We start from the raw sequence: 18,514 nt of genomic DNA, 5'->3' as shown, positions 1-18,514 counted from the left end.
CACAGACCGTGGGGTTAAAACTTACAAAAGTACTCGAGGCTGTGAACAAGCAATTCAGTGGCATTCTCTCTGAGCCTCTTTACGGTGTCGCCACCATGCTCGATGCTAGGCATAAGGACTGCAACTTCCATGCAGACAAGAAACAGGGTTTACGTGAAATGTTACATACACAGCTGGACAAGATGGAAACGGACACAGTGACAGTGCGCACCGAGCAAGAGAGGCCACGGACAGACAGAGCTGGTTGAGAATGAAACTACTGAACAACAAAAACAGCACAGCAAGTAAGTGAAAGAAATAGGTTTTGATGATGTTTTACTGGTAATGGGGATATATGTAAATGCAAACAAAATCATTTTTATACAGTGCCAAAGACACGGCCGGCTACCAAGAACTGTGGGCTCTCCTTCTCCGTGGCCGATGTGAGTAAGACATTTAAAACGTGTTAACCCTCGCAGGGCCCCGGCCCAGATGGCATCCCTAGCCGCGTCCTCAGAGCATGCACAGACCAGATAGGGACATATTCAATATCTCCCTATCCCAGTCTGCTGTCCCCACATGCTTCAAGATGACCACCATTGTTCCTGTAACCAAGAAGGCAAAGGTAACTGAACTAAATGACTATTGCCCCATAGCACTCACTTCTGTCACAAGTGCTTTGAGAGACTAGTCAAGGATCATATCACCTCCACCTTACCTGTCACCCTAGACCCACTTCAATGTGCATACCGCCCCAATAGGTCAGATGATGCAATCGCCATCACACTGCCCTATCCCATCTGGACAAGAGGAATACTTATGGAAGAATGCCGTTCATTGACTACAGCGCAGCATTCAACACCATAATACCCTCCAAACTCATCATTAAAGCTTGAGGCCCTGGGTCTCAACCCCGCCCTGTGCAATTGGGTCCTGGACTTCCTGTCGGGCCACCCCCAGGTGGTGAAGGTAGGAAAAATCTCCACATCACTGTTCCTCAACACTGGGTCCCCACAAGGGTGCGTGCTTAGCCCCCTCCTGTACTCCCTGTTCACCCATGACTGAGTGGCCATGCACGTCTCCAACTCAATCATTAAGTTAGCAGACGACACAACAGTAGAGGGCTTGATTACCAACAACAACAAGACAGCCTATAGGGAGGTGGTGAGGGCACTCGGTGTGTGGTGTCAGGAAAACAACCCATCACTCAACATCAACAAAACAAAGGAGATGATCGTGGACTTCAGGAAACAGCACAGTGAGCACCCCCCTATCCACATCGAAGGGACAGCAGTGGAGAAGCGGGAACGTTTTAAGTTCCTGGGCGTACACGTCACGGACAAACTGAAATGGTCCACCCACACAGACAGTATGGTGAAGGCGGCGCAACAACGCCTCTTCAACCTCAGGAGGCTGAAGAACTTTGGCTTGTCACCCAAAACCCAAACTTTTACAGATGCACAATTGAGAGCATCCTGTCGGGCTGTACCACCACCTGGTGCGGCAACTACACTGCCCACAACAGCAGGGCTCTTCAGAGGGTGGTGAGGTCTACACAACACATCACCAGGGGCAAACTACCTGCCCTCCAGGACACTCTACAGCACCCGATGTCACAGGAAGGCCAAAGATTGTCAAGGACAACAACCACCCGAGCCACTGCCTGTTCACCCCACTACCATCCAGAAAACAAGGTCAGTGCAGGTGCATCAAAGCTGGGACCGAGAAGCTGTTAAGTCTCCATCTCAAGGCCATCAGACTGTTAAACAGCCATCACTAACACAGATGCTGCTGCCTACATACAGACTTGAAATCATTGGCCACTTTAATAAATGGATCACTAGTCACTAATGTTTACATATCTTGCATTACTCATTTCATATGTATATACTGTATTTTATACCATCTATTGCATCTTGCCTATGCTGCTAAGTCATTGCTCATCCATATATGTATATGTATATATTCTTATTCCATTCCTTCACTTAGATGTGTGTATTAGGCAATTGTTAGATTACTTGTTAGATATTACTGCACTGTCAGAACTGGATGCACAAACATTTCGCTACACTCACAACATCTGCTAACCATGTGTACGTGACCAATCCATTTGATTTGACATTCTTATCAATTCATTTTCACCAATCATCAGTCATTTGTGTAATTGCAGTACATGTTGAGTGGTCTTCTCTATAAGCATGCTGAAAGTCTGTCACGGCTTACATACTCTTCAATAAAGCTGAGGAGTAGCACCATTATGTAACCAACTGCTATCAAAACCTGGTCATTAGTACACCATGCTCCAGAGTACGGCTGACCCAATTTAGTCGACCGCTGGAATAAAGGCTTAAAAGAATATATACAAAATTGACTATGGTACGCTTATCATTTAATTAGTGTTTACATTGTTCCAAACAGTCAGAAAGCTATAGTCATCTAACAGCACCTGTTTGGCACACATAATATGCATGCAGGGCTTGCTCCTTACCTTCTGTTTCTTTATTTGCAGTATTTTCCACAACTAATCAAATGTATTCCACTCATCCAACTTCCCCTTTACGTCCTGAGCAACCAGTAAACATGGCACCATTTCAAGTTTTAGACACATTTTATTTTTTTAAGTCAGGGACAGCCCTACTCCAGAGTAAACCCAGAGTCAACCATACCACTAGAACAAAAAGCTATCTTCCACTCTGAGGTAAGGGAGTTTACTTTCTAGATTGCCTTCCCTTATGAGCAACCTTGACAAATACTTTGTGCACACCAACAGTTGTACTACCTATGTGTATGTTTAGCCTATAGGCATATAGCCTAGATCAGAAGCTAGAGATTTCCCATTCCTTTGAATTCTCCTTAGTGATTGTGGTTGAAATGAAGGAGTTTTTCTCATTCACAGTTTGAGCAAAGCAATCCTGCACAGAGAAAAGAAAGGAGAAATCACTAAAAACTTTGTAGTCATCAGCAGCGTTAGAAGGAGTTTTCTCCCAGAGGCAGCAGCGGCACAGCCCCTGCCTCCACCTGCTCGGCTGTGATAAAACTCTCCACTTATCTAGTTCTGGCTAGAGGATAAATGCTGCTCGTTAAGCGAGGGACACTGACATGCATTGCGATTCCACACGAGGCTACCCCTCTCTCCTGGGGGTCTGTCACTGTGCTGTTACTTTTTCAGGAGAGTGAGGGGACATTAATGTAGAAACAGGAGGCTTTTAAAAGAGCTTTTAGATGCAACGGTCACACTTTTAGCAATCAGCACGGGATGGAAGCAGCCATCACTTATTCATTCAGTTCTTTTTCAGGTTCAAATTAAAGCTAGCCCCATAGGAACAGCACACTGGCTCCTGCTCATATGTAGCTCAGCTGTTGGCTGACTGATGCTATGCTGGCTGGTTGCAGTGTTAGAGCCTTATTGAGACTGTCTACTATACTGGCTGATGCTAGCTGAGAATATTCCTCTGCCCAGACAGCTTGGCAACACTGGGCAAAAGTTCAAACTGCTCCTCTCACTAGTCAGTCCGGACAGTAGGGCTAGACTGTGTGTCCAGTCTGGTGTCTCCAGAGCTTCCCATTGGTGGGAACATGATCCCACTTCATTCACACTGAGGGGCTCCTTAGGTGGAAAATACAGCCTCTTCCCTGACAGCTGTGTACTAGAGTTGAGAACGTTTAAACATTTGAATTTGAAAGGGCTCAAGAAATACTGAGTGAGAAAAAAAAGAATATTCACATCTGCTAGACTAGAACACAAAAACACTTTAAGCATACAGCACAACAGTGTGGCAAAGGAACAATGCTTTTCTATGAAGGGAGTGTTGACAGCAGACCATTTCATCTGGGAAGAATAATCCTTTTTCCACATTCGATTTTCCTCCTACCTCCAGAATGCACTAGAAGAGGATCTGAGGAGATTAGATGAATATACAGCTGAAAGCAAAACAGCAAAAAGATGATTCTTTAAAAGGAGGGATGTTGCCACTTGTGAAAAACAAATGCCTTTTGTGAAAGAGAAATGCCTAACATTAAAACAAGAGAATGTCAAGACAGTGCCTAAAAAATTTAAATGAGCACATCTACCCAGTCTCCAAGCTCTCCGCTGATGAAGCCCTCAGTTTGCAGGAAGTCAAGAGTACGGCTAAGTGGACAGAACTGTGGAGGCAAAGCATAATCCTGAGAGGAGAGCTCAGCTGCATGAAGACCGGCTCATATTTAGACATAGGCCATCAATTTCATTAAAGCGCTGTGACACAGATGCTAAAGAGCACTCTCTGACAGTGTGCCTCCACACAACTCTGGGTAATGAAGACGGAGCACGGCCAGGGAGGGACTGGCTCTTACAGCGACACCAGAGCAGCGGCTCAATTCTCTACCACGCTAAACAGGTTTACACACAAGCTGGAGCGCGAGACACTGCCGCACAGAACAGCTCATCCGCCAAGATTTATCATTAGTCCACTCCTAGTCAACAAAGGCTTTAAAGAACGGTCAGATGCGAACAGTCGAACACACCTGAGGATAAGAGCCAAATGAGTTGCTGTTTTAGCAGTCCACCTGCTAGCTGGTTGTAGACTGGTTAGCTGGCAACGTCATGCAAACAATGGGCGCGCTTCAATGGGGCAGAAGGCCATGTTGTTGTTTTTCTGGACGGCCAGATAGCTAGCAAAAATGACAAGAAGCTGCCGAGTGGGAATCATAGGTTGCTCTTTCAAGCTAGTTTTATCTTGATACCATGTCTTGTTTTGAGGTGTGTTTTTACTGATGTCACGTCTATGCTAATATAGCTCAAATTTGCTAGCTAACCAACAACTGTAACAATGTATTTGAGAAACAATCTCATTGTGCAAATGTATTTGTTTTAATTTATGTTTTAAAAAAATGGTATTAGCTTACTGTACGTGTTAAAATAATTTTAGTCTGTGTCTTTTAACGGACACAGACTAAATGTATTTTAACACATACAGTAAGCTAATACCATTTTTGTACCAGCCTCTCTGTATATCCCCAGTGCTTTCCTTGCTTCCTGTTTTTTCCTTGGAGACTAAATATAGTTTATATGCTGTTAACAATCTAAGCCAACCCTGTCGGTCTTTCCCCACAGTTGCCCAAGCGTCGGTTGTGTTGCTAAACAACCAACCCGTCTATAACGTCATGAGCAGGGAGACTATATCGCCATACAAAAAAACAAGTTCAAAAGATACTACTACCTGAGACGCTAGTTTAAAAACACCATTACAAATGTATGGTCATCAGCGAATGCTGTGTTTGATATGAAGGGGACACTCCGTGCTTACCTAAAGAGAGGAGCTCATACAGTGCTGCTGGGGTAATGGTCTCACAGTAAAACACAGCAATTGTATTGTCCTGGTGGCCCTAGTGTGTGGGAGTAAAAACTCTTCAACAAGCAGGGGCCACACCCGGCCTGCCATGACATGTTCATGAATGAGTCAGGGAGAAAATATTCAGAGATTTACACTAGCTTTTCTTAGCCCTCCCCAAGAAATAGACTAATGACAGTAGCAGTCTAGTGTGGCACACAGACAGAAACACATGAGCTGGTGGGCTTTTTAATGTGAGAATAAGGGAAGAAGATTAATCAATCAGGAAACAGAGGGGCCTTGTATGAAAACAAAATAGAGCACGCTCAGATTGCCTCCATCAACCCCCATACATGGGCATGACATCGCCTATGCATTGTCCCATACAGCCTATTAACATGCAACACCAGTGGAATAAAGCAGAGTAGACAAGAGAGAAATGCAATTATTTGACTAAAAAGACAGCTCATTGTATATGGCTCAATTTGGCAAGGGCTGGTGTTTGAGAAGTGATACACAAAATATTGACACACTATTATGCAAAACAGCCTTTAGTTGAATTGAAATGTTTGGTTAAAAGAACAAGGTTCGTTCTCGTTTGAATATTTGTTCTGAGTAATTGCTAGGGCCGGCATGATACCAGTATGGTGATACTTGTTAGTACCATGGCAAGTAAACAAAAACATGAGGATTGAACTTCTTTAGGATAACAGCCCTAAATGTTGGAAACAAACATCATTAGGTTATCATCCAGAGTCACATTTATTTAATTTCCAAACTGTAGCACACAACTTAAATACAACAGATTGTTAAAAGACCAAAGAGGTTTGTCTGCTTCGTGTGTTTTCATTTTTGTCATGGGAAAAATATTGGTATCACAGCCCTAGTAATTGCAACACTGAAAGTTTCTAAGAACCGAAGTTGCAACAAAGTAGATTTAGTCACAGTTTAACAAAACCCAGATATCTTAAACTTCATGACAATGGGATGTATTTTTCCCTCTATTGGTACAATGTACAGTTTCAGGGGATATGCCTTTCAGTGAAGGAAATATTTAGAATGTTATGTACTAACCCAGCCTACAGCAGCCAAAGCTGACCACGACAAACTGAATCGACGGGTAAAGGTCAACTCGAAGGCTGTTGGTTGGAGATGGAGTATGGCAGGCACACCACGGTCCCTTCAGTTGTCAGACCACATACGACTCCAGTGGATTCATGGATTTTTTCATTGAGAAAACCCATTGGAGGAATGTACAACTGTTGTTTCCATGGCACAGCCTTGCCTCGTATTTTCCTTTCCCTATCACACCACATCTGTGTGCAGGGTCACTGTCCAGAGGAAGGGAGGGGCATGTGAGGACTGTGACCCCAGTGCTCTATATGGCAGCATAAGGAAGTGTTTTCATTACATTAAAAACTTCTTTTTTTTTTAAGAGATAACTAGCAAGTCAATCATTAACATAATTTCCTCCCTTATCTAGCCACAAAACGTTCATGTAAAACACTCTGGAATATTCAAATCGAGATGTTTTTTTTATTTGTTATTTTTACCTTTATTTAACTAGGCAAGTCAGTTAAGAACAAATTCTTATTTACAAAGACGGCCTATGAACAGGGGGTTAACTGCCTTGTTCAGGGGCAGAACGACAGATTTTTACCTTGTCAGCTCAGAGATTTGATCTAGCAACCTTTCGGTTACTGGCCCAACGCTTTAACCACTAGCTTACCTGCTGCCCCAAACAATATAGGCCTATGCCTAGCGGATACAAGAATGTTGTTTGCCTAGTCAATCCATTTGAAGTGTTGCAAGTAGTCACTGACTTTGAATTAGTTGGCAGGGTAAAGGACTAACACTAATTTGCAAGAGAAAATGTTGGCTACTCCTTATTTGTATCCTGCTGGAATGCACCTGCTAGTCCAAATTGCCAGAGCTGTCAATGACAAGTAGTGCCTGTGGGCTTCATACTGTAGGCTTAGTCAATAGTATTTCAGTGAAGTCTTCATCCTCACTCACGGAGGTGCCAAGTTTGACAGGCCAGATAGAACCCATTGACAGGAACAGAGGAAGTGGAAACAGCTTGGGTCATGATGAGTCACCCTCCACGTACATTAGCATGCTGGGTAAAGGCAGGTTGTTTGACAGGCCAGAGAGCTCAGGGCTCCACCACTTGTTATCCTGGCTGCTATTGCACCATACCACAACACTGAGTGATGGGTAAACCACTAGTCTACATCCCTGACAAGACATCCAGCCATTGACTACTGAGGGATGCAAATAACATGGCATTGGTGGGTACTGTTGTGGTGTGGACCAATGCCATGTCCACTGTCCAGTGGCCCCTGTGGCTAGCTGCAGCCTTTAACCGCTGAGAAGCTACTAATCCGATGGGTAGTGGTGACAGTAGATGTTTTTGGACAAAGACACTTTTGGGTCTGGGAGCCGCAGTGCTGTATGGGCAATTGTCAAGGCAGCGGTCTGAAATACAAAAGCATAATGTAGCTAGTAGGGCTGGGAATTGCCAGGGACCACACAATTTTATTTATTTATTTTACCTTTATTTAACTAGGCAAGTCAGTTAAGAACATTAAGAACAAATTATTATTTACAATGACGGCCTAGGAACAGTGGGTTAACTGCCTGTTCAGGGGCAGAACGACAGACTTGTACCTTGTCAGCTCGGGGATTTGAACTTGCAACCTTCTGGTTACTAGCCCAACGCTCTAACCACTAGGCTACCCTGCCGCCACAATATGATATTAGCGCGATACTTTGGTGCCGATACGATATGGATTGCGATTTCATGTTCCAAACATATTTCTCACGTTATGTCTGCTTCAGATAGACAGAACACGAGAAAATTAGTTTTGATCAGTCGGGGAAATAAAAAAGTGCTGAAAACATGTTGGCTCACCATTTTTTATTTTAAAGATGGGATGGAAAATACCTGAGTTTTGGCGCAGGGACAGCTGGCTGTCTCTAGCGAACGCTGCCCGCAGGAGAAAAACAAAGCACAATTGTAACTATGTATTTTTCCCTCATCATTAGTAGCTAGGTACAATGTTGCTCCTCATTCCATGCATGCTTAGAAGAAGTTCCTCTGAACTACTGTACAGGGTGTGGGGTCCATTGCTCATGTAATGCTAAAATAATTATGAAGCAGATATTATGTATGGCTCACGCAGCACAATGTCTGCACATAGAACTAGGTTAGCCTACTGTGGAAAGTCACGGCCAAAGGAGATTGTGATGCGAAGGCATGTTTCTATGTGCTGAGGGCTTAGCACAAAATTATAACTAGACTAGGCCCACACACAAAAACATTGCGGTTTTGAGTAGATTTCTTCATTCTAGTCTTACTGCTCAACATCCACTTGAATATGATGCAGAGAGCAAAGAAACAAGAGGCAGGGCAAGTTAGTAGTCTGTGTTAACAAGCAAAGATCCTACTGATAATGAAGTCAGAACTGAATGTGATGCTTGCTTACAGCTCCCAGCTGAAAGAGATATCGATGTGAAAGGAATAGTGATTTGACACTGGAACACGATTTAACACAGGAACCATTTTCAGGTCAATGTTAGTTTACTATTGTCTTTCAGGAAACTGATTGGCAAGTCAAAACACTAGCGGTAGAACCATGCACTCTGAATAAAGCCAGAAAAACAAACTGACAGGGAATGTGAGAACACAGTCATTATAGAAATACAAATGTCAGGCACCATGTCACAAGTATCAGAATGAACAAACTAGCCAACCATTTCACAGTTTCCCCACATAAGAAAACAGAGGAAATGATGCTTCAACAAACCAATGTGGTGAGTCTGATAAGCAATGACTGGTAAGTAGGTAGGTCCCTGTCAGTAAAACATCACTGGTAATCCTTATTGATTGTTCAGGCTTGGCTACATGTTTCAGTTTCCTGAATTGTTGCTTGATGCTGTCTTCAGAGGGCCTAGGCCTAATTTGACTAGTACAGTGGTTCCCAAACATTTTATAGTCAAGTACACCTTCAAAACATTCAACCTCCAGCTGCATACCCCCTCTAGCACCAGGGTCAGCGCACTCTCAAATGTTTTTTGCCATCATTGTAAGCTTGCCACACACGCTCTATATGATATGTTTAATAAATGTAAGAATGGAGTGGGAGCTGAACAACTTGTGTCGTCGACAGGTGCAGGTGTAGTACTGTACTACCAATAGAGCTGGTATGTGTCTCTATGGACGCGGGCCTTACTAAATGGACTGTTTGAAAATGTGAAGACATTTTTTTAACAAAATACCTCAACACAAAAAACATTCAGTATCCATATTGCTGAGGTCTACATGTCAACCAGGAAACCTATGACATCACAATAGCAGTGACATTACATCAAAAGGTCTTATTTTTCTTCTCTTTACTCCCTCCCTGTGTTTTTCAACCTTTCACAAACACAGACAAGCATCCATTTCCTGTCATGACCAATGTTTTAATATTACAGTGAATGTTTGTGGTGCACACACACGACTCTGTCTGCACCCTGGGATGGAACAGAACGGAAACAGCTCCGCCCATCATGTCACTGAGTTTACACTATTGCAGAACCACACACTATGACCAGCTGAGAGCGGGAGTGTCTTTATTGAATGTTCTAACCCTACATGCACTACAGTAGGAGTATGATAACATACAGCTGTGGGTTAATCGTGCCTTATTCAGGGGTTTAAATTAGTTGAGCAAAAAAAATATATCTTGTGTGAATCACATTTCCTCCTAAGGTGAAGAAGTGTCATATTGCCTTGGGTATCAATACTCTACCACCACTAGACAAACTTCCCTGCATTTCGTACATCGGGCCTATTTGTTTATAGCCTGGATATTAGGCAACACCTGGAACATGGAAATGATGCCATTGAGTGGTGCAAATCCAATTAAGCAATATCTGACCTTGGTTGACAATACACCAGACAAGAACACTAGCATTTTCACAATTTGGAAAATGCATTGAAAATAAGAATGTTGACAACAAAGAGGGCAAGACGGGGGAGATAGCTGCCAGCAGAGTGCACTTTATCTGATTGGATGAGTCAAGGAGAATCCTTTGTGGACACATTCTGTATGAAGTGTGATACCAATGGAGAAAAAAAGATCTAAAGTTAGGGGCATATTTTGCCCCTGTTGACTTGTTTTGAAAAGATTGCAGCAGCTTTTTCCATCAAGAGCTCTCAGGGGCAAATTTGGAAAATCTAGGGGCAAAAATGCACAAAGCCCCTCTGCATTTCTGACACTGACATTGCACATCTTGAATATGGTCAATAATATTTGGCTTTCTGAATGTGAATATACTAGAATGCTGCTCTGTATGCTTCAAACTAACAAAACACAATATCAAGTGTTTTTATAACAATGTCAATCGTGGAGACTCATTGAAGTTCTTTGGATATGTGAGGGGAAATAGAATCCAGGATTACATATTTCCCCACATTCTGAAAGGCTTTGCTATGCCTCCCTGACAAGCCACTGTGTACTACCAAAGCACAGGACTCCTGATGGCTCCAAAACACTCTTTTATTCTCCACATACAAACAAGGCCTTTCGTCAGAGTCTCTCTCTCTCTCTCAGAGTCTCGCTGACATCTTCTAATCTTCTCTTGGCAAATGCTCTCCAATACATTAAAATGCACAGGGAAGTCACACACCCCATGTAATGTCTGCGTGAAAATGCAGAATGGGAGATAATGAAGCCGGTGTGTGGAGTCCCACAGCGCAAGTGAAAAGACAGCATCTCAACAGGTGAAGAGAATATGATCCGTTGGAACATAGGGATGTTACTAGTTTAATTAACATGGTTGCCTACTCTACTTCCTCTTTAGAAATTATGGCTTTTGGATCAGTACCAGCTAAAAATGTTTAGCTGGTACTGAACAGATTAGCCAGATCTCCTGCTTTCCCTCTATGAATAATTAATGTTCAACTCTGGAAACATATTTGAGTCAAAAGGGAAGAATCTGTTACCACAAACCCTAACAAATCATTAATATCCACCCATTAATCAAATCTATGGTTATGACAACATCTCTTACATTCATTATTAATCTGCATGTGGCATCTAGCATTGAAATATAGATTAGAACCCAAATCCTGATAATATAATTTGCCTTCCCAGTAAAATGTATAAGATTATACACAGTGTACAAAACATTAGGAACACCTGCTCTTTCCATGACATAGAACGACCAGGTAAATCTAGCTGAAAGCTATGATCCCTTATTGATGTCACTGGTTAAATCCACTTCAAATCGGTGTTGATGAAGAGGAGGACACCAGGTGAAGAAGGATTTTTAAGCCTTGAGACAAGGATTGTGTATGTATGCCATTCAGAGCGATTTAAGTGCATTTGAACGGGGTATGGTAGTAGGTGCAGAAGCACTGGTTCGAGTGTGTTAAGGGTTGTCACGCGTGTATCAAGAATGGTCCACCACCCAAAGGCCACCCAGCCACTGTGGAAAGCATCCCTGTGGAAAGCTTGACACCTTATAAAGTCCATGCAACACAATATTAGGAGGGTGTTCCTAATGTTTTGTACACTCAGTGTACAACGATCTGAGGTTCTGAGCATATAGCCTAAGCCTAGAGGACATGAATTGCTATAGTGGTGACCAATTTAATCCCAAACTCTCCCTTTGAATACAAATCTGTGCTTTTAAAATTGCATTTGGATTGGACATTGGCGGACTTATCTTCTTAGTTTATGAAAGAACATTGTCATGGTCCTCTAAGAGAACTCTGTTTCCTCAGTAAACCTTTGAGTTCCAGTCTGGCTGGCTCATATCCCCTTTTCCACAGACAGCAAACATCGTGGTGAGCCATCACGGAGTCTAGGTGGCATCCTCTCTGCTGACACGCTCTCAGTTGGCAGCAAACGCTCTCAAGGACACACCAGGGAACATGTGCCTCACACAGAGCTCTGCTGCTGCTCTGTTTAGTTCTGCAATTAGTCTGACAGCTCTGACATCAAAATGACTATCTGACCCAACTCAACATCTGGCCCATGTCAGATGAACCAATTCGATGCTGAAGGCATTGTTTAAAGCATTTATTTATTTATTTATTTATTTATTTATTCTTTACGCCCTTCAAGTGAACCGTGACCAGACATGGTAGGTAAAACCAATATGGCTAACATTGAGTTGCTTCACAAATCAATCCACATCAGAAGAGTCATCACCCTAAGGTCAGCTGAAGACAGGGAGGAAGGATGTACTTTAAAGTATTAGAATTTGAGCATATGTCCCAGTCCCTTGAATGGATTGGAGTCATTACTGCACCAAAAGTCAAATAGGCAAATGAAAGGCTCAAACTTGGCCATCATGAATAATAAAAGTCAACAAACACCCATGATTAATGCAAATGAGTGGGAATATTAGCTCACCGAGGAGAGTCATGAAACATGGTTCATTCTACTTTATCAGCTAATGAGAGTTCTCAAGTGGAATCAACAAACAAAATAATTAATTAGGATGATAAATTATGCACTAGTAATTTCAATATGGGGATTTTACAACACAATAACAATTTGAGGCTCAAATTAAATCCAAGTCCTGATCATTTAAATCAGACCGAGCAGTCTCTGAAACATTTAATCTGCTGTGGAATGTTTCTGTTTCCATCACTGAACAAACAAACAGGACACCAGTCAGGAATTGCAGGGGAGCTCAATGCTCAGGGGAACACAAGGCCCACAGCAGCTTCAGGCAGATCAATTACTCACTTTGTTCACATACAAGAAAAAACAGACTGTCAGAGCAGGTAAGAAAAAAACAGACCCTGCATATGCATTTTAGCCCATGGCAAACAGGAGAGGGAAATGAAAAATGCATTCGATGTCAGACAGATGAGGCGTATAGTCAACTCAGCAGTAGTCAGACCCAGATGGAGTGGGACCTTAACAGTGTGAATGATGAAGTCAAATGTTTGATGGCATGTTTATGAAATAGCCTACATGGGTCAGTGAAAGTCTATTCTAATGCATGCTACTGCATCACAGGGGACATCCTGTCCATGTGTCATGTTTTCAGGTCATCTAAGTGCTGAATGAATTCAAAATTAGCTTAGAATTTTTTTAATACAGATCACTAACTAATTATAGTCTACCATAGAAATAAAGTCATATTTGCATCAGAGCCATAGAGATCTAGCTAGGCTGTGTACATATAAAATACAGAAAGAAAAAAGTCAGTGAGTTGGGCACATCATGAGAATGACAAATGTAATTTACCAAGTCACAATGTATGATTAGCCTTTTCCTTTCTGTCGAAATAGCTAGCAAATTCTGTACATTAGCATGTAATCACTTTGGCAGCAAAAATCTACACAAATCAACTTGCTACTAGACCAGGGGTTCCCAAACGTTTACTGCACAAGACCCTAAATTGACACTAGAATATACAGAGTAGAGGTCGACCGATTAATCGTAATGGCCGATTAATTAGGGCCAGTTTCAAGTTTTCATAACAATCAGTAATCTGCATTTTTGGACACCGATCATGGCCGATTACATTGCACTCCACGAGGAGACTGCGTGGCAGGCTGACTACCTGTTATGCGAGTGCAGCAAGGAGCCAAGGTAAGGTGCTAGCTAGCATTAAATGTTTCTTATAAAAAACAATCAATCTTAACATAATCACTAGTTAACTACACATGGTTGAGGATATTACTAGTTTATCTAGCTTGTCCTGCGTTGCATATAATCGATGCGGTGCCTGTTAATTTATCATTGAATCACAGCCTACTTTGCCAAACGGGTGATTTAACAAGCGCATTCGCAGAAAAAAAGCACTCTCTTTGCGCCAGTGTACTTAACCATAAACATCAACACCTTTCTTAAAATCAATACATAAGTATATATTTTTAAACCTGCATATTTAGTTAATATTGCCTGCTAACATGAATTTATTTTAACTAGGGAAATTGTGTCACTTCTCTTGCGTTCTGTGCAACAGTCAGGGTATATGCAGCAGTTTGGGCCACCTGGCTCGTTGCAAACTGTGTGAAGACTATTTCTTCCTAACAAAGACAGCCAACTTCGCCAAACGGGGGATGATTTAACAAAAGCGCATTTGCGAAAAAAGCACAATCGTTGCACGAATGTACCTAACCATAAACATCAATGCCTTTCTTAAAATCAATACACAGAAGTATATATTTTTAAAACTGCATATTTAGTTCAAAGAAATTCATGTTAGCAGGTAATATTAACTAGGGAAATTGTGTCACTTCTCTTGTGTTCATTGCACGCAGAGTCAGGGTATATGCAACAGTTTGGGCAGCCTGGCTCGTTGCAAACTAATTTGCCAGAATTTTACGTAATTATGACATAACATTGAAGGTTGTGCAATGTAACAGCAATATTTAGACTTAGGGATGCCACCCGTTAGATAAAACATGTATGTCACTGAAAGAAAAAAACTTTTGTTTTTCAAATGATAGTTTCTGGATTTTACCATATTAATGACGTAAGGCTTGTATTTCTGTGTTATTATGTTATAACTAAGTCTATGATTTGATAGAGCAGTCTGACTGAGCGGTGGTAAGCAGCAGCAGGCTCGTAAGCATTCATTCAAACAGCACTTTACTGCGTGTGCCAGCAGCTCTTCGCAATGCTTCAAGCATTGCGCTGTTTATGACTTCAAGACGATCAGCTCCCGAGATAAGGATGGCAATACTAAAGTACCTATTAGAACATCCAGTAGTCAAAGGTATATGAAATACAAATGGTATAGAGAGAAATAGTCCTATAATAACTACAACGTAAAACTTCTTACCTGGGAATATTGAAGACTCATGTTAAAAGGAACCACCAGCTTTCATATATTTTCATGTTCTGAGCAAGGAACTTAAACGTTAGCTTTTTTTTTTACATGGCACATATTGCACTTTTACTTTCTTCTTCAACACTTTGTTTTTGCATTATTTAAACCAAATTGAACAGGTTTCATTATTTATTTGAGACTAAATAGAGTTTATTGATGCATTAAATTAAGTTAAAATAAAAGTGTTCATTGTTCATTCAGTATTGTTGTAATTGTCATTGTTACAAATATATATAAAAATCAACATTGGCTTTTTTTGGTCCTCCAATAACCGGCATCGAGAAATCATAATCGGTCGATCTCTAATACAGAGGACCCCATTTGGAAAAAGTATATCCCTAACATTAGTTAATGCTGTGTGTTCATAATTACTCAACTGTAGGTCCTGCCGGATGTCCAGAACTATGAAAGCATATTCTAATAGTGTAATAGGTCTTAGTCGACACTAACAAGTTCTCTTCTATACCCAGTTGAAGATCAAATAAAAAGTTAATTTGTTTGTTAACATCACATATTCTCAGGGGACCCCATTTCAAGTTTGGGAACCACTGTACTTGATTCTCAGAACTAACAGTGCGTGACTGAAACTGCAGTAATGACTAGTATGTTGATACTATATAACTTTTAGTAAACAGTCTAGATAGTTGAGAATGTCTTAATAAAAATATCCACCACAGTTACATTCTTATTTCACTTCGGTGGACCTTTCGTAGGCTCGAGCAGGCTCTCTCGATGTAGTCCTAGCGGAACCATAAATGTAAAAAAACAGGAGCTGCACCCCTCCCAGCTAGGTAACGTTAACGCTGCTAGCCTAGCTCGCTTGCTACCATTTTCTCAATCCGATTAGCGAGCTAGCTAGCGATGAACCACTTTCCTTGCTGTATGAATCAGAATGCCAAAACTTACCTTTAATATTCCATAAGCAATTAAACAACAGCAAGAGTTGTATCAAGACCATATCGATTAAATTCATTGTTAGTACATTGACACCGCGAATGCTTTACTGTTTCGATTTGCACTTCTTAAAGGCGCAGTCTGCGCTCTGTTTATGGCAGTACCTTCACAACCGCCTTTCACCGCTTGTCTACAACCGCCTTACGTCAGGCGCAGGCAAGTACTAGTCCCTCCTACCTCACTAGCGCAACAAATCCGGTTTGCTTTTATTTGATAGGGCCGCTTATATTTGTTGAAAACAACAATTAAAGTGCAATGAAATTCAACAGCGACAAACCAAGCCACTTTTCAATATCAAGTTAGCCTATAAATTAATATGTTTTATTTATTGGGATCCCATTAGATGACGCCAATGGCGACAGCTAGTCTTACTGGGGTCCGACATATAACGAAAAAGACATTACAGACAAAATACTTTACAATTTACATACATATGAAAACATTAACATGTTGTGTGTGTGCATCTATCAGTTACACATACATGTCAGTACATACAAACAACAAGTAGGTCACTTGGGGGAGAGGCGTTGTGCCGTAAGGTGTTGCTTAATTTGTTTTTTGAAACCAGGTTTGTTGTTCACTTGCGATATATAAAATGGAATGGAGTTCCATGCACAAAAGGCTTTGTACAATACAATATCATGTATTGACAATAATACATTTGTCTTGGACAGAGTTTTAGAAATATCCCTGTACCCTGATTTAATATAATATGATTTCAGTACTGAATACAGTACATCACTACAGTAGATTCCACTGTGAAATGTCAATGAATATATGAATTGGGGGGAAACATTTTTCTTTAAATTCAAGGAACAATCGATATAGAGGTGTGTGGCCCCACATGCAGTTGCACTGCTCAGGGACAGCTATTTGTGTTGAATTTATAGTGAATTTGTTGAATGTGACTGTTTTGTAACAGGTTAGGAGAACTTATGCAGCAGGTTAGGAGAATTAACGTAGGTGGTTAGGAGAATTAACGTAGCATGTTAGAATAATTAGGTTAAGGTTAGGAAAGGGTCAAGGTTAGAGAAAATGGTCTCTTTGTAACACCAACTATTGACTGCAAAAAAAAATTGTATCTCTTATTTCCCATTAGACATACTGTACATCAGACATACAGCATTGATATTTTCACTGTGTAGCTTCTGCCACTGTGTGGCTAAAAAAAGCCACTACACTGACTGAACTGGAAACCTCAACTTGTCAGTCTGCTGCTGCTACCAGATACAAGGTGATGAAGACCTACGCACCTCTTCCTTCCCTGTGCATGCACGCACGCACGCACGCACACACACACACACACACATTTTGTGAAGGTAATATTACTTCAGCCATTAGGATTCTATCTATATAAAAATTTAAATAAATTAACAAGGCAACGGTAAACATGCCATTCCCACGAATGATGCAGTGCCCCAACCCCCCACCCCTTGGGCCAATTGAGATATTGTGTGTGACTAACAATTCAGTTAATTACTATAAACTCCTGCATTGGGCCAATCGGTGTAATTTTGTAAATGCCAGATCTCTATGGCAAAACGCACCATTAATCCAAGTTTTGTCAAAAATCGGGCCAGTGCTGTCTGAGATATAGCGACGAACAAATTAATTTACAGACAGAGACAAATCCACACAGTCCCTTCCCCAATTTCATCGTGGGGGACAATAAAATACACAATAATGGAGTTATATACAGGGAGTACCAGTACCAGATTAAAATGCAGAGGTATGAGGTACAGTAAACATGTAATCCCCCACGAATAATGCAATCAATGTAGTATTGTAAATGACGGATCAATATGGCAAGACGCATCATTCGCCAAAGTTTCATGCAAATCGGGTCAGTGGTGTTTGAGAGGTTGCGTGTGACTAACGTACGTACAGTTGATTACTACAGCGCCTCCCTTGGGCCAATCAGAGTAATTTTGTAAATGCTGGATCTCTACGGCTAGACGCATCATTCACCCAAATATCTCAAAATCGGGCAGGTGGTGTCTGAGAAATCATGTGGGTTAGCTAGACTCACATCCCTGAGCATGTGTGCCACATTTCAGCGCTCTGAGTCAAACAGATCAAGAGATAAACATGTGCCATTGTAGCACCAATGTGTAGTCGATATGAATGTGTTTGCATATGTTGAGTCTTGACAGTGTCTGCAACATGTGCAACAAATTGTGTTACAATGTGAATATCCTTGACTGATTTATGTATATGCATTTATGTGCCAGACCATGCACAGGGGAATGTTTATTGGTCAATAGTGACCATGTTGTTTTAGGTACTAGCCTGGAAAATATTGCATTAAGAGACCTTTGTCCATAAAAGCCACATGTAAAGTTTCATGCAGATCGGCCATTCAGTGCCAGCAAAGTAGCATTTTAAGTGTTTTTCACAAAATTCGAAATGTGTTCCTTGTGAGG

General features: G+C 41.4%; 1 protein-coding gene across 1 annotated transcript in view; it reads right to left on the bottom strand.

Annotated features, from left to right (window-relative positions):
* The window catches only part of LOC139385246 (disintegrin and metalloproteinase domain-containing protein 10-like), an 83,004-nt gene extending 66,770 nt beyond the window's left edge, over positions 1-16,234 (bottom strand). Inside the window, exon 1 of the mRNA XM_071130395.1 lies at positions 16,044-16,234. Within this exon, the coding sequence (XP_070986496.1) occupies positions 16,044-16,110 (67 nt within the window). The 5' untranslated portion in view covers positions 16,111-16,234. The remainder of the gene's footprint in view (positions 1-16,043) is intronic.
* Positions 16,235-18,514: the final 2,280 nt, after the last annotated feature.

Source organism: Oncorhynchus clarkii, chromosome 26 (assembly GCF_045791955.1).
Source record: "Oncorhynchus clarkii lewisi isolate Uvic-CL-2024 chromosome 26, UVic_Ocla_1.0, whole genome shotgun sequence".
NCBI lineage: Eukaryota > Metazoa > Chordata > Actinopteri > Salmoniformes > Salmonidae > Oncorhynchus > Oncorhynchus clarkii.
The sequence above is the reverse complement of the archived record's forward strand: the minus strand, read 5'-3'. Positions and strand labels throughout refer to the sequence as shown.